We start from the raw sequence: 23,868 nt of genomic DNA on the forward strand, positions 1-23,868 counted from the left end.
TGAAAGGTGACAGAGCTAGACCGGTGTTTGTCAGACCATGAGACTTGCTGAAAATCATCTTCTCACAAAATCGTCTGTAGTGTCCGACCGGTTTGGCCTAAAAACTATTACGAACACAATGGTGTTCTCCGTTTTGCTCTACGACCTCCACAAATGTGTGCAAAGGTGAGACTCTCACGAACATGTCCTTGTCGGTGATATTAAAGGAGCAAAGTACAGAGAGATCCTTGATGAAAACCTGCTCCAGAGCACTCAGCACCTCAGACTGGGGCGAAGGTTCAACTTCCAAAAGACAATGACCCTAAGCACACAGCCAAGACAAGAAGGAGTGGCTTCGGGACAAGTCTCTGCATGTCCTTGAGTGGCCCAGCAAGAGCCCGGACTTAAACCCAATCGAACATCTCTGGAGAGACCTGAAAATATCTGTGCAGCAACGCTCCCCATCCAACCTGGCAGAGCTTGAGAGGATCTGCAGAGAAGAATGGGAGAAACTCCCCAAATACAGGTGTGCCAAGCATGTATCGTCATACCCAATAAGACTCTAGGCTGTAATCGATACAGGTGTGCCAAGCATGTATCGTCATACCCAATAAGACTCTAGGCTGTAATCGCTGCCAAAGGTGCTTCAACAAAGTACTGAGTAAAGGGTCTGAATTACTTATGTACATTTCAGAGATATTTCAGTTAATTTTATACATTTGAAAAAGAAAAAAAAAAGTGTTTTTGCTTTGTCATTATAGGGTATTGTGTGTAGATTAATGAGAAGAAGAAAAAACAACTATGTAATCAATTTTAGAATAAGGCTGTAAAGTAACCAAATGTGGAAAAAGTCAAGGGGTCTGAAAACTTTCCGAAAGCACTGTATGTCTGGATACTGCTTAATGCCAAATAAAAGGGGTTAAATACAAGTCAGAAAAACAAAAATGTCCTGATATTTATTATATCTCTCAGATATAGTAGACACTTCAGGACAAACTTCCTTTTGATTTTGTTTTGGGACGATTTTTTTTTTTACTTCAAGGGGTATTAATATTAGCTCAATTACCCTCTGTATGACCTTCTTAAAACAATTCCATAAATCTTAGTAGAACCCCCCCCCCCCCCCCCCCCCCCCCCCCCCCCCCCCCAACAACTTAGACAGGGTTTAGACTTATGGGTTTTAAACTCAAACTAATACACATGGCCAGAGACACTACCTATACACAGGGCCAGAGACACTACTAATACACAGGGCCAGAGACACGACTAATACACAGGGCCAGAGACACGACTAATACACAGGGCCAGAGACACGACTAATACACAGGGCCAGAGACACGACTAATACACAGGGCCAGAGACACGACTAATACACAGGGCCAGAGACACGACTAATACACAGGGCCAGAGACACGACTAATACACAGGGCCAGAGACACGACTAATACACAGGGCCAGAGACACTACTAATACACAGGGCCAGAGACACTACTAATACACAGGGCCAGAGACACTACTAATACACAGGGCCAGAGACACTACTAATACACAGGGCCAGAGACACTACTAATACACAGGGCCAGAGACACTACTAATACACAGGGCCAGAGACACTACTAATACACAGGGCCAGAGACACTACTAATACACAGGGCCAGAGACACTACTAATACACAGGGCCAGAGACACTACTAATACACAGGGCCAGAGACACTACTAATACACAGGGCCAGTCACTACTAATACACAGGGCCAGAGGCTGGAGACACTACTAATACACAGGGATAGAGACACTAATAATAGACAGGGCCAGAGGCTGGAGGCACCACTACTTGGCTCTGGAGTAACCAGGGACAGAGAGACGTGGCTCTGTGGGAACCAGGGACAGAGAGACTTCTATAGCACCTATGATATGGCTATATCAGCTAATGTCCTCAACGGACACCGAAACGTAATATCCATATTACAGGTCGACCGATTAATCGGAATGGCCGATTAATTAGGGCCGATTTCGAGTTTTCATAACAATCGGAAATGGGTATTTTTGGACGCCGATTTGGCCGTTTTTTTTTGTTTTTTTTTACACCTTTATTTAACTAGGCAAGTCAGTTAAGAACACATTCTTATTTTCAATGATGGCCTAGGAACGGTGGGTTAACTGCCTTGTTCAGGGGCAGAACGACAGATTTTTACCTTGTCAGCTTGGCGATTCAATCTTGCAACCTTACGGTTAACTAGTCCAATGCTCTAACCACCTGCTTTACATTGCACTCCACGAGAAGCCTGCCTGTTACGTGAATGCAGTAAGAAGCCAAGGTAAGTTGCTAGCTAGCATTAAACTTATCTTAGAAAAAAATCAATCAATCATAAATCACTAGTTAAACTAGTAATATCATCAACCATATGGAGTTATCTAGCCTCTCCTGCGTTGCATATAATCGCTTAGGTACACGTTGCTCCAACGTGTACCTAACCATAAACATCAATGCCTTTCTTAAAATCAATACACAGAAGTATATATTTTTAAACCTGCATATTTAGCTAAAAGAAATCCAGGTTAGCAGGCAATATTAACTAGGGAAATTGTGTCACTTCTCTTCCGTTCATTGCACGCAGAATCAGGGTATATGCAACAGTTTGGGCTGCCTGGCTCGTTGCGAACTAATTTGCCAGAATTTTACGCAATTATGACATAACATTGAAGGTTGTGCAATGTAACAGGAATATTTAGACTTAGGGATGCCACCCGTTAGATAAAATACAAACGGTCCCGTATTTCACTGAAAGGAAAAACTTTTTGTTTTCGAGATGATAGTTTCCGGATTCGATCATATTAATGACCTAAGGCTCGCATTTCTGTGTGTTTATTATATTATAATTAAGTCTATGATTTGATAGAGCATTCTGACTGAGCGGTGGTAGGCAGCAGCAGGCTCGTAAGCATTCATTCAAACAGCACTTTTGTGCGTTTTGCCAGCAGCTCTTCGCTGTGCTTCAAGCATTGCGCTGTTTATGACTTCAAGCCTATCAACTCCCAAGATTAGGCTGGTGTAACCGATGTGAAATGGCTAGCTAGTTAGCGGGGTGCGAGCTAATAGCGTTTCAAACGTCACTCGCTCTGAGACTTGGAGTAGTTGTTCCCCTTGCTCTGCATGGGTAACGCTGCTTCAAGGGTGGCTGTTGTCGATGTGTTCCTGGTTCGAGCCCAGGTAGGAGCGAGGAGAGGGACGGAAGCTATACTGTTACACTGGCAATAATATAGTGCCTATAAGAACATCCAATAGTCAAAGGTATATGAAATACAAATCGTATAGAGAAATAGTCCTATAATTCCTACAACCTAAAACTTCTTACCTGGGAATATTGAAGACTCATGTTAAAAGGAACCACCAGCTTTCATATGTTCTCATGTTCTGAGCAAGGAACTTAAACGTTAGCTTTCTTACATGGCAGAGATTGCACTTTTACTTTCTTCTCCAACACTTTGTTTTTGCATTATTTAAACCAAATTGAACATGTTTCATTATTTATTTGAGGCTAAATTGATTTTATTGATGTATTATATTAAGTTAAAATAAGTGTTCATTCAGTATTGTTGTAATTGCCATTATTACAAATAAAAAATAAATAAAACTAAGGAAAAATTATTTGGCAGATTAATCGGTATCGGCTTTTTTGGTCCTCCAATAATCGGTATCAGCGTTGAAAAATCATAATCGGTCGACCTCTAATCCAGATCATCATGTTAATTGATTGTGACACACATCAGGCATAGTCCATCCAGTCTGCCAGAAGTCAAGTGTGGTGATTCAAATTGTACAAGGACAAATGGCAGTGAGGCACTCTGGATGGGGCCAAGTAACCGTTTGGCCTACTCAATGTCTTTGCCATGGTGACATACAGCTGCTCTCTTCTAAGGCACATTAGATCCCCCATCATCCCCTGCCTATGCAACACATGCCAAAGACACTAATGCCAAAGCAGTAAATAGGGACCTCTAGGGGCGGAATGCAGATACATGACATTAACTACTGGAACGTGGGTATAGGCCTAGTGGAAATGTGACCGAGTGATTGGGAAAGGGAAAGGGGGGATACCTAGTCAGAAGTACAACTGAATGCATTCAACAGAAATGTGTCTTCCGCATTTAACCCAAACCCTCTGAATCAGAGAGGTGCGGGATCTGCCATAATCGACACCCACCTATTCGGCGCCCGGTGAACAGTGCCTTGCTCAGGGGCAGAATGACAGATTTTTACCTTGTCAGCTCAGAGATTCGATCCAGCTGCTGGCCCAACACTCTAACCACTACAGCTCATTGGAAATCAATACATTCAAAATACACAATGGAACTCCATAAAACAAGACTTGCAATACTTACAGGAATGGCGGTTGGAATGTGTACACCAGATGCAATGGTTGCTGGGATAGCGACGGGCATGGTCTGTCCATTAGGCAGCTGAAAGAGTACAGGGAAAGTGCCAGAGACTGGACTGGAGAGAAGACAAGACACTGGGTTACACAACAAACAGCAATTATATAGTTTTTCAAAAATATATAATTTAAAAACATTATGATACACTTTACACTACAAAAAAATGTAATAATAAACTTAACAGGCAATCAAAAGAACATAACTTAACAGCCTAATTAAATGGATTTGTATTCATACAATATGGTGCCAGTCCTGGTCACTGACATCAAACCAAAGAGCAAACTTTTCAATGAACCATCTGACCACGAAATGCAATATCATAAAGACATAATAGCACAACAATTATTCCAAGAAAGAAATCAAGCAAAAACTTTTTTTTTAATAAAATTGTAAAAAATTGACAAAAGAATAACTAAGTTATATTTTTGAGTTACTTACACTATTGGCCTTTTAGAGGATGAGGCTTGGGTAATTACAGAGCTAGATGTTGGCGATGGGAGAACTTGCTGTATAACAACACTAGCGTCTGAGGTTGCAAGAAGTACATTGGGGACTTGGAGGGATGCAGGATGGACTATAGTAGAGCTTGGCAGTGAGGACGGCTGCAAAGATAACTCCAGAAAACACCATACGAGACCTTAGCTGCATTAATAGTTCAATGAAATCTATTTTCTAGACTTCAACTATGAAATAATGCCCTAGTTTTGTCTAACTCCTGTAATACAGTTTAAAATGATAAGAGTACTAACTGATAATCAAATAGTTATTATGGGTCTGGTGAACAAAATATAACCCAAAGTGATTTCTTTCTCCAAACCATTTGTACAGTTCTGGTAGTAATGTGTTCTTTTCGTGAAGGAGTGAAACCATCAATCAAAGCAGTGTGGAAGAGAATCAGTGTATCAAACATTACAGTGTGACTATTCAACGGAAGACAAAGCTCCCTTTCTGTGAAGAAACATTTCAAAAAGGTGCTGCAAGTGAGTATAAACCTCATTCTGAGATAACAAAATATTTTAAACTGTAGATCAACTCCATTACACTGGGTGGTCATAACAGAGAACAATTCACTCTGAGCTTATTGCAATGTTGTTGGGCAACATCTCTGATAAGCCATTAATTTGGGGTTCCTGGATACCGTGTGACCAGACTTATGGCAGTACGTCTGTATAGTTAGCCTACATGGTAGCAAAGACAATTGCTTTTTTCAGCAATCACATCTGCAGTGTTACTCAACATTCAAGTAACACTGTTCGAAATTAATCAAACTGTTTAAGGTTTAATATAATCCTGGATATTCAAAAGGTGAGACAATAGTTGTTTATAAATGTACAAAATGCATGTCAAGACCTAGAATTGCCCCACAGACAAATGATGACGGTGTCACAAGCAACTAATATTGAAAAACTTGGATCTAACAACTAAACCTTGGATCTAACAACTAAAACTTGGATCTAACAACTAAAACTAGGATCTAACAACTAAAACTAGGATCTAACAACTAAAACTAGGATCTAACAACTAAAACTAGGATCTAACAACTAAAACTAGGATCTAACAACTAAAACTAGGATCTAACAACTAAAACTAGGATCTAACAACTAAAACTTGGATCTAACAACTAAAACGTGGATCTAACAACTAAAACTTGGATCTAACAACTAAAACTAGGATCTAACAACTAAAACTAGGATCTAACAACTAAAACTAGGATCTAGCCTACATTTATATCAACTAATTCACTTGGATATCACTGTATGAAGTATACCAAATCCTTTACCTTGTCATCCCTTGTTGTAGATTCCAGATGGGGCAGAGGGCTGTCCCGATGTGCCGCCACAGCTGAGTGGTCCTCAATTTTGTTTTGTATGATCATCGGTGTGGCAAGAGGTGACAAATCCAAGGGCATCTACATGTCAGAAACAAATGTCAACAGATCAGATAAGATCAAATCTGAAGCAACGAATATAAAGAGCGTTATTCTTGATAGAACCACTGATTAGTAACTAGTCACCTTTTTCATGTCATCTACAGCAGCTATTTTGAAGTCCTGCTCCATAGGACTGGTAAGCTCGTTGAAGAGTCCAACTTCCTCACAGTTCTTCAAAAAGCATGTAGGTGTTGGCGTTTGGTCTGCAACAGAAGGCAATCTCTCTCACACATCACTTGAATGAATTCTATCACTTAGCAGTGGTGTAAAGTACTTAAGTAAAAATAATTTCAAGTTCGACTTAAGTCGTTTTTCAAGGGTATCTGTACTTTACTATTTTGACAACTTTTACTTCACTACATTCCTAAAGAAAAGATAGTACTGTTTACTCCATACATTTTCCCTGACAACCCAAAGTACTCGTTACATTTTGAATGCTTAGCAGGACAGGAAAATTGTGAAAGTCATGGACTTATCAAGAGAACACGTGGTCATCCCTACTGCCTCTGTTCTGGCGGACTCACTAAACACAAATGCATATTTTGTAAATATTGTCTGAGTGTTGGTGTTCCCCTGGCTATCCATAAATTTAAAAAAACAAGAAAATGGTGCCATCGGCTTTGCTAAATATAAGGAATTTGAAATGATTTATACTTGAGTACTTTCTATACTCAAGTATATTTAAAACCAAATAATTTTACTCAAGTAGTATTTTACTGGGTGACTTTCTATTAAGGTATCTTTACTTTTACTCAAGTACGACAACTGGGTACCTTATCCACCACTGTCACTTAGTAATTGATTTGAAGCCCCTTGTTGTGCTTACCGGCAACTATGACACTGTTGTCTCTTGCTGGACCAAACTTTACTGTCATCTCATGTTTGTGTTCGTGGACAGCCAAATGGTCTTCATTTGTAAATCGCTATGAAAAGATGATAAATATATACTTAACACATTACACATATAACCACAAAGCAAACCACCGAGACTTTTAAAACATACCTGACCACATCCAGGAGCAGAACATAAGAATGGTTTGTCATCACTCATATTTAGGAATTCCTTTTATAACCTGGAATAAAAAAAAAATATATATATATATATGATTTGTACTTTAGTAGGTAGAACATTCCAGATCAATGTTCCTCACCTTATAGGCTCTTTCAAAGAGTTTATCTTGGGGACAAAGCTTATTGATGGCAAGTTGGCAACTGCCTCTTATAAATGCATGGTCTTTTTCAATCAGGAGTGAGAGATATTGTCGGGGTTAGAAGAAAAAAAGTTCTCTATCAAAATGGTTAGTGGAAACTCGAATTATGAAAGCTGACACAACGTCATAGTGCGCTTTTTCAGAAGAAACAGTTGAAACCCAATTACTTAGCTTTGTTAAAAAATTAATTCAGCGCATTCTTACAAAACAATGTGCGGTGGTTTAGTTTACACACCCCTCCTCCGCATCACCAACTAGCTTGCTCGTCCTATCCACACCGCCTTCAGTCAGGGTAACTTAACATCTGCAAGCATAGTACGGTCGCCATATTAACTATATTTACTAATGTTAACACATGAAGGGTGTGCATTTATCACGGACTCGTTTTTCACTTAAATCCCCACTAATGCCAAGAAATCGGTACACGTGCGATATCTTTGTGTACAATCGCTTTGAGTTCGTGCACTTACCAACCCGCGCAACCCTTCCTATCGAAATCCCTCGTCTGAGCAACTCTCGCGAGAGCAGCATCACCGCGGTACAGACAGCAACCGCAATTTTATAGAAATGAAGAAAAATCAGTTCACAATAAATTTTAGAATATGGTCAGTTTCAATTATCTTTATGGCTAGTCATGAGAATAAATGCTGTTATAATTTCAATGACATGTGGATGTGACAGCAGATATTTGGTGCAAGCAGTATGCTAGGCCAATGCCAAACAACCACAATGAAACAAAACATTTCATAAAGCACACACACACACACAAGCGTCCAGATTATTAGAGGATCCAATCTTGAATGAAGTGCTTGGTGAGCAAAGGAACGATCGACATGGGAGTCCAGGTGAACAAGGGGTTCTTCAGTCTTTGGAAGTACAAACTACAACTACAGTTGAAGGCAGTGGGAAATGAATCCCACCAGAACAGTGAGAATTTATTACAGAAGTCTCCTACATGTTGTCATCTGTGGGATGGAGAAATGACCTCCACTGGAACCCAGGTAAACACCAAACGCAAAATATGTACATTTGTCCAAAACGAAAGAGAAAAGGAGAAATCTTGTTGGACGAGACCAGGTTGTACCATCCTTAAGTTAAATGTTTTCTGTTCTGTGCCGACTGAACATAACCCTGGGTCTTGAAAACGTGACAACCAGGAGCCGGGGTATGAAGGGTCACCCATCTCCAGAAACTACACGGCCTTTGTATGAGAATATTGGAATTATCTTTTGAAATCGTTGCATCAAAGACACTATGGATGAATTTCCTCTGGGCCCATCCGATTTGGCAATATATTGGATCTGGTGTTCACAGGTGTCTTAAAGCTCTAAAATATATCTCTAAGTAATAAGCCAATATTATGCAAGTTTAGCATGAACCAAAAACTATTGTAAAATTGTCAAGAGAATCATATCAAGACCTGCAGGCTTTTTGACAGACTACACACGTTCATTCAGAGTATCCCAAATAAACTGGACCAGTGACCACTATTTAGCACCATCAAATTGTCTAGATTTATTTAATGCCATTTACAAAAGCAAGCATTCACTTGCTGCCTACTTACATACTTCTATAGAACTGTACTTGAACCAACAAAAGCATCAATGTGGACCCACAGAAGCAAACATATGATGCATTGGAAAATGTGCCAGACTGATTTACAGTAAGTTAAGCAGTTCCTTTGTATAATCCCATGCTGACATTCAATAGAAGCTAGTTGTCTTCTTGATTGTGGTGAAACATAATTCCCAACAGAAAACATACTGCCATATGTTAAATAGTCAAATACATGCATTTTAATCATGTAATTTCTTACATTTTTACAAAACATGTTTTTGTTATTTCGACTTGAAAATATACAATTCCATGATGCCAACACAGAACATTTTTGGTAGCCACAATAAAATATGTAGTCACATCAGTAATTACAGTGTTTCTATGAACAATAGATTGGTTACATAGCAAACAAGATTAAGAAGGCAACCATCAAACAGAATAGACCCATGGCTTCAGACAGGGCGAATCCCAGGATAGCATAGGAGAACAGCTGCTGCTTCAGAGATGGGTTCCTGCAAAACACAAACCATTTCTATGTAAAAGTCAGCTTTGAATCATAGTTTTTTTCTGAAAGCTGACATTGACAAGCACATATCTAGGCATCTATTTGTAGATGTGGACTTACCTGGCATATCCAATAATGAGACTGCCAAACACTGTTCCAATTCCAGCACCGGATCCAGCCACTCCGACCGTGGCTGCTCCAGCACCAATGAACTTAGCGGCTGTGTCGATGTCCCTGCTCACAGCACTGGTCTGGAAGCTTCTCAGTGCTACTTGGGTGAAGGGGCTCTGTAGCATGAGGGCTACATTGTTCTGAAAAACAAAACAAGCCTCTTTTTAATGATGGGTAAAGCACTCCTACATCAATAACCATTAGGAGGATTGAAAACATTGCATTGTGTTTTATTCCACAGTGAAGAGCGTCTTTCCTCACCTCTGTGTTGACCTCGGGCCTGGACATCATACAGGCAGACAAGGGTCTGTAAAGAGTCCGGGAGCCAGCTCGGACCTGCACCAGGGACAAGGACAAAACCGAGTGGAAAAAAAATGTCACTAATATTTTGCCTAAGGGCACACACGGAAGATCTTGAAGGCAATAAATAAAATGACAGATGAAGTGCACACGACGGTTCAAAGTTCAAGACAAGTAAACTCCTAAGTGTTATGTTTCCCACCGTGAAAGGCAGAACAAGTGCACCTTGGCCTGTGGCAGGCACCTTGACAGTAGCTAGTCACTGTCATTGTGGAACATCATAGAGCTGTACCAAGACATGCATACCAACAACACATTACAATTTGTTAATTCCAACATCATAGCTGCTTTCCCTGCTTAGTCATCAAAAAGTATTTAAGATTCGTTCCTCAACACCACCTGGTAACAGTAACGTTACAAGGAAAAAAACTCTAAACTGCTGAGTGCACTTTGCACAAACTAATGTCCAAACAGTTACGTTACCAGTAAAACAACATGTTAGACATGTTTTACCTGAACATGTAATGTTTCTAGTCAAGTAAAACATGACCTTGGGCAGAAAGCCCCAAACAAAAACACAAAAATATAAGGAAGGTGACAGCTGAAGAAAAAGAAGCAAGCCAGAGGGTTAACTAGCGTTGCTATGTCACAAGCTAGGTAACGTTACAGATAGACTTGGATGCTGAAGCAAGCCAAGTGTCATGTTGACCTTATTCATAGCTAACTAACGTTAGGCTATAGCTAAAAAAAAGCCGGATAACTAGTTCCCGGCTTGGAGTATCGAATTAGCAAACAACTAGGAAACTAAAAATAGTGTCACTTACATAATCATAAAACGTTAAACTAGTTAATAACGGTAGCGAGTAAGCTAACGTCCGTTGGCTAGTTAACGTTAGCCAATACCCTTGTCAGACAATTCCATTCAAGTTCAACACAGGCCCATACGAATACAACCGGATAATATGAATTCAGATGTAAAATAAACATGGTTTCTTTTAACAGATTGATGAAAATAACTCACCAGAGCCGGCGTGGAGACGAACTTTGCGCAGGCGTACATTTTCAATTTAGTCTGTTTTAACCTGGTCGGTCTAATTTGATTGAAGCCCGGGTCTTTCTGCGAAGACAATACAGATAAGGTCAATAGGTTTGTAAATACACAACGATACAAATCAATAATGACAGCCCAATGTACACAATAAACCGTACAATGTGCACCCGTCACTTGTATTGTGCTACGTGTTGTTTTAACGATGGATTAAAAAGGATTTGCAATGGACAATTCTTAGATAGCCCTCCATTACACTTACCGACTGCAGAAGGTCGAACCACAGAAGACACAGATGGAACAACGAGCCAGATATTTCACCGTATATATAAATGTGAAGCATCCGGTTGGCGTTTCCACTCAACACCAAATGTGGTGATGAGAGGAAGTCCAGTGACCGGCAGTGGGAGAAGATGGAAGCGAGATGGATTTTGGCCGACATTCTGCTAATTTTCTCATCGATTAAACATTTGCTCTCCATACAGTTTTCTGTTTCCAAAACTAGATTATGTAACAAACAGAGTGGGCTGCATTTTGAATACTTTTTAGACTTACCCTTTGCCAAAAAAGTGCGTTGTTTAGGAGTGCAAGGCCGAATTGAGTTATTGCACAAGCAGAGACTAGGCGTTCCCTACCGGAAATATGCAAATGAATGCAAGAACGCACCAATAGGATCTCACTAGCTCATGCTTGGCTCTGCCCACTATGTTTCATTTGCTCCAATTGGAAACGACAGGCTTTAGTCTATCTTGGGTTAGTTATAAAATCTTCGGTATAGTAGTGCGGCCGCGCAAATCGGTGTTTATAGATTCCCGGATGAAGATATTGGGACAATGAAAGAGGCATCGCATTAGTGGAAAACAAGACTTTTCCCAAGGCAGGCCTGGTTGTAGCTAGATATGTTCGTGTCGCTTCCCGGGCAATTTTAAAATTGTAGCTAATTCTCCAAACCTGCTACGGTAATTTTCGTAACCTGTCATGTTCATTATCCTAACCTGCTGCAAAAAAGTTACTTCTGCTAGTCAAAACCGTCAGACTTGCCCTGAGAACAGTCTTGGTTTCCACTAATGCGATACAGCGCCACGCAAGGTCATTTCAATATAACTTTATTAAACCCTATACTTTTTCGAATGACAACTAAAAAAACATGTCATTGAAGAAGATTGTGCTGGTTAATTTACTATCAAAATCCATCGAAGCTCCATGAATGAAATTTATGTAGGCCTTTTATGTAGAGGCCTACCCTTCTAATAGGTATGTCTTGACTAAATACTAAACAAATACAAATAAAAAGCACAAACCGGAAGAATCAACTTATTTTCCTCAGAACGTCTGGCTTAGAGAATATCAGCATATGACAAATATATGATTGAATGGTTGATATTGACCGGACTAGACTATCATTGATTAGATTGGTCGTTCTTTAAAAGTAATTTCCTCACTTAAATAAGCATGCCCCTTTCAAAAAATGTAGAACTAAGAACAAATATAGCCCTTGGTTCACTCCAGACCTGACTGCCCTTGACCAGCACAAAAACATACTGTGGCGGACTGCAATAGCATTGAATAGTCCCCGCGATATGCAACTGTTCAGGGAAGTCAGGAACCAATACATGCAGTCAGTCAGTAAAGCAAAGGCTAGCTTTTTCAAACAGAAATGTGCATCCTGTAGCTCCCACTCCAAAAAGTTTTGGGACACTGTAAAGTCCATGGAGAACAAGAGCACCTCCTCCCATCTGCCCACTGCACTGAGGCTAGGTGACACGGTCACCACCGATAAATCCATGATAATCGAAAATTTCAATAAGCATTTCTCTACGGCTGGCCATGCTTTCCTCCTGGCTACCCCAACCCCGGCCAACAGCGCCGCACCCCCCCGCAGCTACCTGCCCGAGCTTCCCCAGCTTCTCCTTCACACAAACCCAGATAGCAGATGTTCTGAAAGAGCTGCAAAACCTGGACCCGTACAAATCAGCTGGGCTAGACAATCTGGACCCTCTCTTTCAAAAATGTTCCGCCGCCATTGTTGCAACTCCTATTTCCAGTCTGTTCAACCTCTCTTTTGTATCGTCCGAGATCCCTAAAGTTTGGAAAGCTGCTGCGGTCATCCCCCTCTTCAAAGGGGGAGACACTCTAGACCCAAACTGTTATAGACCTATATCCATCCTTTCCTGCCTTTCTTTCTCCACTGTGCAATTCGGTTTCCGAGCTGGTCATGGGTGCACCTCAGCCACGCTCAAGGTCCTAAACGATATCATAACCGCCATTGATAAAAGAAAGTACTGTGCAGCAGTCTTCATCGACCTGGCCAAGGCTTTCGACGCTGTCAATCACCGTATTCTTATCGGCAGACTCAATAGCCTTGGTTTCTCAAATGACTGCCTCGCCTGGTTCACCAACTACTTCGCAGACAGAGTTCAGTGTGTCAAATCGGAGGGCCTGATGTCTGGACCTCTGGCAATCTCTATGTGGGTACCACAGGGTTCAATTCTCGGGCTGACTATTTTCTCTGTATATATCAACGATGTCGCTCTTGCTGCGGGTGATTCCCTGATCCACCTCTACGCAGACGACTCCATTCTGTATACATCTGGCCCTTCTTTGGACACTGTGTTAACTAACGTCCAAACGAGCTTCAATGCCACTCCTTCCGTGGCCTCCAACTGCTCTTAAATGCTAGTAAAACCAAATGCATGCTTTTCAACCGTTCGCTGCCCGCACCCGCCCGCCCGACTAGCATCACTACTCTGGACGGTTCTGACCTAGAATGTGTGGACAACTACAAATACCTAGATGTCTGGCTAGACTGTAAACTCTCCTTCCAGACTCATATCAAACATCTCCAATCCAAAATCAAATCGAGAATCGGCTTTCTATTTCGACTATCTGACTATCCTACCGATCCTCGACTTCGGCGATGTCATATACAAAATGGCTTCCAATACTCTACTCAGCAAACTGAATGCAGTCTATCACAGTGCCATCCGTTTTGTTACCAAAGCCTCTTATACCACCCACCACTGCGACCTGTATGCTCTAGTCAGCAGGCCCTCGCTACATATTCGTCGCCAGACCCACTGGCTCCAGGTCATCTATAAGTCTATGCTAGGTAAAGCTCCGCCTTATCTCAGCTCACTGGTCACGATAACAACACCCACCCGTAGCACGCGCTCCAGCAGGTATATCTCACTGGTCATCCCCAAAGCCAACACCTACTTTGGCCACCTTTCCATCCAGTTCTCTGCTGCCAGTGACTGGAACGAATTGCAAAAATCGCTGAAGCTGGAGACTTACTGTAAGCTGGAGACTTACACTAACTTTAAACATCAGCTATCTGAACAGCTAACCGATCGCTACAGCTGTACACAGCCCATCTGTAAATAGCCCACCCAATCTACCTACCTCATCCCCATATTTTTTTATTTACTTTTCTGCTCTTTTGCACACCAGTATCACTACTTGCACATCATCATCTGCTCATCTATCACTCCAGCGTTAATCTGCTAAATTGTAATTACTTCGCTACTATGGCATATTTATTGCCTTTCCTCCTCACGCCATTTGCACACACTGTATATAGACTTTCTTTTTTTTCTATTGTGTTATTGACTGTACGCTTGTTTATTCCATGTGTAACTCTGTGTTGTTGTTTGTGTCGCACTGCTTTGCTTTATATTGGCCAGGTCGCAGTTGTAAATGAAAACTTGTTCTTAACTAGCTTACCTGGTTAAATAAATGTGAAATAAAATATTAAAAAATAAAAAAGATTATTTAGGGGTAGTTTTAATTAGCTGCTGAGGGGACTGCGGCTCATAATAATGGCTGGAATGGAGCAAATGGAATGGTATCAAACACATGTGTTTGATGTTATTCATACCTTTCCACCTATTCCGCTCCAGGCATTACCACGTACCGCCAACCTGTGCATTACAGTATTTGCTGAATTAGGCAACAGGCAATTGGCACTACTTCTATACATGTTTTTGTGCATGTTAAATCAAATCAAGTTTTATTTGTCACATGCTTCGAATACAACAGGTGAACATGTGTAGGCTTTACAGTGGAATGCTTATTTACGAGTCCATTCCCAACATTGCAGAGTTAAAAGGTAAGATAAATATTTGCTAAATACTAAAGGAAATAGTAACATAATGAAAACAATAATGAGACTATATAGAAGGAGTACCAGTACCAGTCAATGTGCAGGGATACGAGGTAATTCAGTATGTACATGTGGGTAGGGGTAAAAGTGACTAGTCAACCATGATATATAAAAAACGGAGTAGCAGCAGCAGCATATGTGAAGTGTGTCTATGTGTGCTTGTTAGAGTATCAATGTATTATGAGTGAGTGTGTGGGTAGAGTCTAATGAGTGTTCATAGAGCCAGTGCACAACAATTAAGATAAATAATAAAGGGGGTCAATGTAAATAGTCCGGGTAGCCATTTTGATTATTACCTTTATTTAACTAGTCAAGTCAGTTAAGAACACATTCTTATTTACAATGACGGCAGTCTTATGGCTTGGGGGTAGAAGCTGTTTAGCAGTCTTATGGCTTGGGGGAAGAAGCTGTTTAGCAGTCTTATGGCTTGGGGGGAAGAAGCTGTTTAGCAGTCTCATGGCTTGGGGGTAGAAGCTGTTCAGCAGTCTCATGGCTTGGGGGTAGAAGCTGTTCAGCAGTCTCATGGCTAGGGGGAAGAAGCTGTTTAGCAGTCTTATGGCTTGGGGGTAGAAGCTGTTCAGCAGTCTTATGGCTTGGGGGTAGAAGCTGTTCAGCAGTCTTATGGCTTGGGGGTAGAAGCTGTTCAGCAGTCTCATGGCTAGGGGGAATAAGCTGTTTAGCAGTCTCATGGCTAGGGGGAAGTAGCTGTTTAGCAGTCTTATGGCTAGGGGGAAGAAGCTGTTCAGCAGTCTTATGGCTAGGGGGAAGAAGCTGTTTATCAGTCTCATGGCTTGGGGGTAGAAGCTGTTTAGCAGTCTCGTGGCCTACAAGTTGGTCGTCTTCAGCATCACATCATCATAGGCCAGTTGATTCAAGAATACATGTATTGATGCCAAGCAAATTTTCCTATGATACATTAAAATATTCAGTCATTCATTGTCATAAAAAAGCCATTATTTTGATTTAGGTCTATATATAAAAATGTCTCCCTTGTAAAACAACTCTATTGAGTAGACAGTGCCTTCCACATTTCCCCAATTTTGTGAATGTAACACTCTACCCAGAAGGGATGTCTCTACTTAGAGGTATAGCTGCATACCAGGTGAATTTGTAATGTTGTGGAATGGTTCGCCAGCACCTGAGGCTGAGGTAGATGTAACGGGGATGGGGAGCCCCTCTTTGTTGCCTGTACGGTTGCTCTAAGGGAGGAATCCCCAATTGGTTCTTCATTAATGATCTTCTAAGGGAGGAATCCCCGACTGGTTTTTCCAGGTATGGTCTTGTAAGGGAGGAATCTCCCACTGGTTTTTCCAGGTATGGTCTTGTAAGGGAGGAATCTCCCACTGGTTTTTCCAGGTATGGTCTTGTAAGGGAGGAATCTCCCACTGGTTTTTCCAGGTATGGTCTTGTAAGGGAGGAATCTCCCACTGGTTTTTCCAGGTATGGTCTTGTAAGGGAGGAATCTCCCACTGGTTTTTCCAGGTATGGTCTTGTAAAGGAGGAATCTCCCACTGGTTTTTCCAGGTATGGTCTTGTAAGGGAGGAATCTCCCACTGGTTTTTCCAGGTATGTTCTTGTAAGGGAGGAATCTCCCACTGGTTCTTCAGGTATGATATTTCCTGGTGCACAGGGGTTTGAAGTCAAAATCATAGCCTCTCGATGTCATGAGTAGAACCAGTCTTACTATGTAGCACATAAACCTCCAACGCCCTATGGAAATAACAGAATCAACAGTCACTGGAGGATCCATATAGTTCCTATTAAATAAGAATGCCTTTATTTGCACGGAGTAGCACTGAGCAGCAGTGGATTCAGATTCACCAAAGGGACATTGATATAAATTACATTTAGATGCGTTCTGATGTATTTTACACAAGCTTTCCGTGTGGAATAGAAGGACATTGGTTCATTTGTTTTGTTATAATCAGTTCAACGACCTGAAACGGCAGGATCATGTTTATAATCACATCATGTGACATGTCATGTCTGTAGCTAGTTGAAGCTAAAGTATTTCTATTTAGAGGGATTTCATATCATCATCATTACATCATTTATCACAGTGTCATGCACCATCTTGTTACACATTAAAAACATGTCCTCTGGTGAATCATTGCATGTCCCCTGTCCCTGAATGTAATCGGTGGGATTCAAGTCCAGCAGAGGGTGCCATTGAGACCTAATGTGATGTATGTGATCGTAACCCTTTGTTATCAGTAGTCAAGAGGACTTCAATTCCACTAAAGGAATTTCATAGGCTTCATGTTCTCACTCATTCATGCTGTCATCATTTCTACATGATCATATCCACTACTGACTGAATTTTATATTCCATATTCCAAATGTATTTTATTTATCAAATGCATGTGGTATTTAGGAATATATCACTTCTTTACAATGCAGCAGAATGAATTGACAACGTGTGCACAATGTTTTTTGTTGTTGTTGTAAACTCGTATTGCAATCATGCATAGGCTACATGATAGATACAATACTATGTATGCTCTACAGCCTGAAGCAGAGTATTTTGAAGTAGGAACATTTAGCAATATAGTAATTGCAACAGCTAGACAGATAGCATATTAATGTCGTGCTTAACCACCTGAGGTCACGGTCTTAGTGTCTAATGAACAGAGCTGCAGTAGTAGGGGGGAGGAGACTCCCGCCGCCTCCCTCGTCCAACAAGGTACTTACTGCTCTCCCTGTCTGTGGTGTTGCATAGAACCCTCAGAGACATTCCATCTGCATGCCGGCCCCATCAAGCTGGATGCGCTCAGACTCCTAATAAAAAAGGCATTGACCCCCTTAACCTTTATGAATGACAATTTGTGCCTGCAGGACGTTCTGTCAGAGGCCTCAGAAATGTGGGCACCTCAGCCGAGGGTGTGTGCGTGTTGTTTTGTTGGTAATAAGGAGTGGGGAAAAGGTTTTTACAGCTCCTCGGCGGTGCTGCTGATTAGTGGAAAGAGAGGAGTCGCCCTGACAGCGGAGGCAGGCCAGACAAGGAAGGACTGCAGTCAACGCTGCTGCTGCTGATGGCTCCATGCTAATCTCTAGCTCTGGATGCTCAAATATAGTGTTTATAGACCGACTCATATGTCTGGCAAGTCGAAAGGGAACTGGAGTTTATCTATGGTTTACTAACAAGCCCTTATTGGTTACTATCATCTTATTTTCCACCAAACTCATGTTCATCTGTAATTGCATGTTCACTGTCTACTTCATTTAAGGGTTGTCTCCTAGATGGCCTTCAAGCAGCTGGTCCAATAATCCATAGTACTGTGGGAGTGGCAGGCAGCTCAGTGATACAGCTGGAAATCATCCTAAAATATCCAATAGACATGCTTTCTCTGAGAAAATGCTAAGATTTAAAGCACATTAATATTCACAAATAGATTTTCTCCACAAATCCATAATAACAGTAGCCTTTGTGCTGCTGGTAAGCGGGGCCATTGGATTGAGATAAGAAGTTCTGAGGCTTGCAGTATCATCATCATCATCATCCTGACTGGTCTGTAACAACTCTATAAGCAGGCATCCCAGCCTGGTCTCATAGACTAGACGTAATATAGTAAATGTAAATCTGGAATACGCAATAGTATGATATGTTATGTTTTGGCATGATTACATAAGGCAGATGGTTACTTAAGGCAAACACGCACAATGCAAACGTCTAGCAATCCAAAGGTTGCCAGTTCGAATCTCCTCACATACAACTTTAGCATTTTAGCTATATAGAACCGTTTCAACTACTTTGCATGCTAGCTAACCCTTAACCTAACCCTAACCTAGCAAACATTAGCCACCTAGCTAGAATTTAAAACATCATGCGTTTTGCAAATTGTAAAATATAATACAAATTGTAATTTGAAATATCATATGAAATGGGTGATGGACATCCACAAATTACTACATACCATACAAAACGTAACACCCCATTTAGAATGCTATCACAGATTTACGTACAGAATCATATGAAATGCTCTGAGACCAGGTTGTATAAGGGCACAAGGCGAGACTCAGTTGCAGACATGGGAGGCGGATGGTTTGAGTCTTTTGATATTTACTAAACAATCCAAAAGGGTAGGCAAGAGAATGGCCGTGGACAGGCAAAAGGTCAAAACCTGTTCAGAGTCGAGGAGGTACAGAGTGGCAGGGAGGCTCGAGGTCAGGCAGGCGGGTACAAAGTCCAGAAAACAGGCAAGGGTCAAAACCAGGAGGACTAGCAAAAAGAGAATAGAAGCAGGAGTATGGGAAAACACGCTGGTTGACATGAAAAACATACAAGACAAACTGGCACAGAGAGACAGGAAACACAGGGAGATATACACACCAGGGAAAATAAGCGACACTTGGAGGGGGTGGAGACAATCACAAGGACAGGTGAAACAGATCAGGGTGTGACAGGTCGGGCACCTTCCTGTATCCTACGGTCTGTTCTGACAGTGAACAGGGAGGGGCAAGGCTGGTTGAACCTCACTCTGCTTGGAGGTTCTACGTTACGACACATGCACCAAAAGCATTTGCACAAACTACATAAACAGAGAAGCAATAAAATGGGGAAAAGCTGAAAAGAGAAGAGAAACATGGACATACAGTATGTTATAATGGAAATGAAAAAAGGACTAAAAGGTCTTAAATTCACACATTGTGCTCGGTTACACTCCATATAAATTACACTGAGTGTACAAAACATTAGGGACACAGTCCTAATATTGAGTTGCGTCCCCTTTTGCCCTCAGAACAGCTTCAATTCGTCGGGACACGGAATCTACAAGGTGTCGAAAGTGTTCCACAGGGATGCTGGCCCATGTTGACTCCTATGCTTCCCACAGTTGTCAAGTTTGCTGGATTTCCTTTAGATGGTGGACCATTCTTGATACACACAGGAAACTGTTGAGCGTGAAAAACCCTGCAGCGTTGCAGTTCTTGACACAAACCTGCTGCGCCTGGCACCTACTACCATACCCCATTCAAAGGCACTTAAATATTTTATCCTGCCCTTTCACCCTCTGAATGGCACACATACACAATCCATGTCTCAATTTTCTAAAGCCTTAATAATCCTTGTATAACCCTTCAACCCTTAACCCTTCATCTACACACTGATTGAAGTGGATTTAACAGGTGACATGGGGATCTTATCTTTCTCCTGGATTCACCTGGTCAGTGAATGTCATGGAAAGAGCAGGAGTTCCTAAGGTTTTGTACACTCAGTGGAGCTTGAGACGGAAGGGTCGCTGTATAACAGTTGGTACTTTTGCCTGCTTCCACAGACATCATTCCAATTGATTAAATAATACAAAAACCTATTGTAGCTGGAATCTAAATGCTCAACATTTAAAATTCTCATTCACATTAAATAGCTCTTCAGGAGTATCCTAACACTCTATTATTTTCAACAGAGCAGACTTTTAGTGTTGAGGATGGCCGGGCAGTGTAAAAAAAATAGAATGGTCCGGCAATCATGCATCTAATTGCGCAAGCATAGGATACATTCAGCTGTATTCTGATCAATATGAAATGGAATTTAGGTAAAGGAAAAAACAAAACAATAGATTCTTAGGTAGATTATTATATTGTAGACAAACAGCAACCCCCTCAATCTCCTCCCTCTTTACCTCACCATCCCCCTCTATCCCTCGTTATCTCCTCCCTTTTTACCTCACCATCCCCCTATATCCCTCATTATCTCCTCCCTTTTTACCTCACCATCCCCCTCTATCTCCTCCCTTTTTACCTCACCATCCCCCTCTATCTCCTCCCTTTTTACCTCACCATCCCCCTCTATCTCCTCCCTTTTTACCTCACCATCCCCCTCTATCTCCTCCCTTTTTACCTCACCATCCCCCTCCATCACCTCCCTCTTTACCTCCACCCCCTCTATCGCCTCCCTCTTTACCTCTCCATCACCTCCCTCTTTACCTCCACCCCCTCTATCGCCTCCCTCTTTACCTCTCCATCACCTCCCTCTTTACCTCCACCCCCTCTATCGCCTCCCTCTTTACCTCTCCATCACCTCCCTCTTTACCTCCACCCCCTCTATCGCCTCCCTCATTACCTCTCCATCACCAGTTGCAGTCAGCGGCTGTGAGGGACCGTGGCTGACAGGGGCAGCCGTGACATGATTGGTTAACAGATGTGTGCTTCCTCTAGTGTCTTTTAAGGTCACTGAGATTTAAAACCAAAGTGTTTATGGCTCTTTAATAACTGGCGACTGAAGCTGATTTTAAAAGCTAGGAGTTGGCCACCGTAATGCTTGACCTTTTTTTTGTTCACCCCTTTGTGGTACCAAAGAAAGGCTCTGCAAATGCAGTTTCACAAACAGAAGGAGAGCAGGGAGACTGTTGGAGCAGGCAGGCTGCAAGCGTATGGGGACATCTGTTTATGGACAGAAAATATGTGGTACAGGTTAAAGAAAGCTTTGTTGATAGATGTATTTTCTTTGCAGTTTTTTTTTGGGGGGGGGGTAGTTAACGTGCAGTAATGTCAAGGGTCTGTACTCAAAACAGAGATGAAAAAGTTATGGCTTAAATTTATTTATCAATTTGTGTAGTTAGTAGGAAGATACACATATTTTAGCATTCAAGCCATTGTCAGTGTGAATGAGTCAAGGGCAAGTTTTTCTTGACAAGCACAGATCTTAACCTGCAGTGGCAGTCATTCATAACATTGTTGATTTTAAGAGGACATATATGGTTGGAATTTATAGTGCTCAATTATATGGTTTAAAACAGGGATTAGCTTTGAAGGGCCACTACATTATCAAAAGCTTCCTTAGGAAAACCTATTCACCAGAGATCCCTGCAAATATATTCTAAGCACTGGTCCCACATCAGGTGCCATATATGAGGCTGTCACAGTATTTAGTGCACAAGCCCTTCCTGCCTTTAATGACCTGACCTACAGCCCAGTTCAGAGAGCTAATGAAGATCCCTGGTGGAGATCTGGAGCTGCAAAATGTCAGTAGCAGATACCCAACTCGGCATGTTCCGGAATGCTCAATTAGTTGCTTTTATAGGCTCCATTACTTAGAAGATCTGTGTTTTTCAGCCATCTATTTCCTGTGTTTGAGGGGTGCAAAATCCACTTCTCACTTAAATCTCGCTTGATTGATTGCTTTCATTTTAGTCCTGTGACTATTTTATACTCTTGCTTGCAGTGGTGGAAAAAGTACCCAATTGTCATACTTGAGTAAAAGTAAAGATACCTTAATAGAAAATGACTCAAGTGAAAGTCACCCAGTAAAATACTACTTGAGTAAAAGTCTAAAAGTATTTTGTTTTAAATATACTTAAGTATTAAAATAAATTACTAAAATATACGTAAGTATCTAAAGTACAAATATAAATAATTTCAAATTCCTTGTATTAAGCGAACCAGACGGTACAATGTTCTTGTTTTTTTTATTGATGGATATGCAGGAGTACACTCCAACACTGAGACATCATTTACAAACTAAGCATTTGTTTTTAGTGAGTCCGCCAGATCAGAGGCAGTAGGGATGACCAGGGATGTTCTCTTGATTAGGCATGAATTTGACCATTTTCCTGTCCTATCCTGTCCTAGTAAGCATTCAAAATGTAACGAGTACTCTGGGTGCCAGGGAAAATGTAAGGAAAAAAAAGTAGATTATTTTCTTTAGGAATGTAGTGAAGTAAAATAAGTGAAGAATATAAATAGTAAAGTATAGATACCCCAAAAAACAACTTAAAAAGTTCTTTAAAGTATTTTCTATTCCTATTTAACCCGGAAGTGTACTGCATTCCTATTTAAACCGGGAGTGTACTGCATTCCTATTTAAGCCGGGAGTGTACTGCATTCCTATTTAAACCGGGAGTGTTCTGCATTCCTATTTAAACCGGGAGTGTACTGCATTCCTATTTAAACCGGGAGTGTACTGCATTCCTATTTAAACCGGGAGTATACTGCATTGCTGTTTAAACCAGGAGTGTACTGCATTGCTGTTTAAGCCGGGAGTGTACTGCATTGCTGTTTAAGCCGGGAGTGTACTGCATTGCTGTTTAAGCCGGGAGTGTACTGCATTGCTGTTTAAGCCGGGAGTGTACTGCATTCCTATTTAAACCGGGAGTGTACTGCATTCCTATTTAAACCGGGAGTGTACTGCATTCCTATTTAAACCGGGAGTGTACTGCATTCCTGTTTAAACCGGGAGTGTACTGCATTCCTGTTTAAACCGGGAGTGTACTGCATTCCTAAATGTTCATGTATACTTTATGTATGCACTACTGTACAGGAAGGAATATTCAGATGGTGGAGTGAAGCTCTCATGTGACCATACTGTATAAAAGTGTGTTCCATTGACAGTACTGCAGGCCATGGAGGAATGTGTAACGTTTAGATGTCTACAGGTATCCTAAGAACATATTTGATAGACTCTTAAGGTGTTTTCACACTTGGTCCCTTTCAGTCAATTTATGTGAACTCAGTGTGATTTGCTTAATAATTGTGCAGTGTGAACACTCCAAACGAACTCAGACCCCTCAAAATAGCCCCCGACGCAAACTGAGAGGTGGTTTGAGTTTGGTTCGCTTCAATTTCTGGTTCCCTTT

General features: G+C 41.4%; 2 protein-coding genes and 1 pseudogene across 3 annotated transcripts; all 3 read right to left on the reverse strand.

Annotated features, from left to right (window-relative positions):
* LOC115155472 (cyclic AMP-dependent transcription factor ATF-2-like) overlaps positions 1-5,033 on the reverse strand; it is a 27,568-nt pseudogene extending 22,535 nt beyond the window's left edge.
* On the reverse strand, positions 4,849-7,958 carry LOC115155469 (cyclic AMP-dependent transcription factor ATF-2-like). Its single transcript, XM_029702100.1, has 6 exons — positions 7,496-7,958; positions 7,348-7,417; positions 7,171-7,267; positions 6,429-6,547; positions 6,195-6,323; positions 4,849-5,028 (listed from the first exon to the last, which is right to left on the reverse strand). The coding sequence occupies exons 2-6, from the start codon at positions 7,393-7,395 to the stop codon at positions 4,849-4,851; spliced, it is 573 nt and encodes a 190-aa protein (XP_029557960.1). The 5' UTR covers positions 7,396-7,417; positions 7,496-7,958.
* Positions 7,959-9,045: 1,087 nt separating this feature from the next.
* On the reverse strand, positions 9,046-11,489 carry LOC115155470 (ATP synthase F(0) complex subunit C2, mitochondrial). 2 transcript variants are annotated; one of them, XM_029702101.1, is made up of 5 exons: positions 11,399-11,489; positions 11,110-11,205; positions 10,050-10,124; positions 9,738-9,928; positions 9,046-9,624 (listed from the first exon to the last, which is right to left on the reverse strand). In XM_029702101.1, exons 1-5 carry the CDS (start codon positions 11,477-11,479, stop codon positions 9,510-9,512), a joined length of 558 nt encoding a protein of 185 aa, XP_029557961.1. In that variant the 5' UTR covers positions 11,480-11,489; the 3' UTR covers positions 9,046-9,509. The 2 variants fall into 2 exon arrangements, with proteins under 2 accessions (XP_029557961.1, XP_029557962.1); XM_029702102.1 differs by lacking the exon at positions 11,399-11,489 and adding an exon at positions 11,298-11,316.
* Between the last annotated feature and the right edge of the window lie 12,379 nt (positions 11,490-23,868).

The sequence above is a fragment of the Salmo trutta genome, chromosome 20 (assembly GCF_901001165.1).
Source record: "Salmo trutta chromosome 20, fSalTru1.1, whole genome shotgun sequence".
Taxonomy (NCBI): domain Eukaryota; kingdom Metazoa; phylum Chordata; class Actinopteri; order Salmoniformes; family Salmonidae; genus Salmo; species Salmo trutta.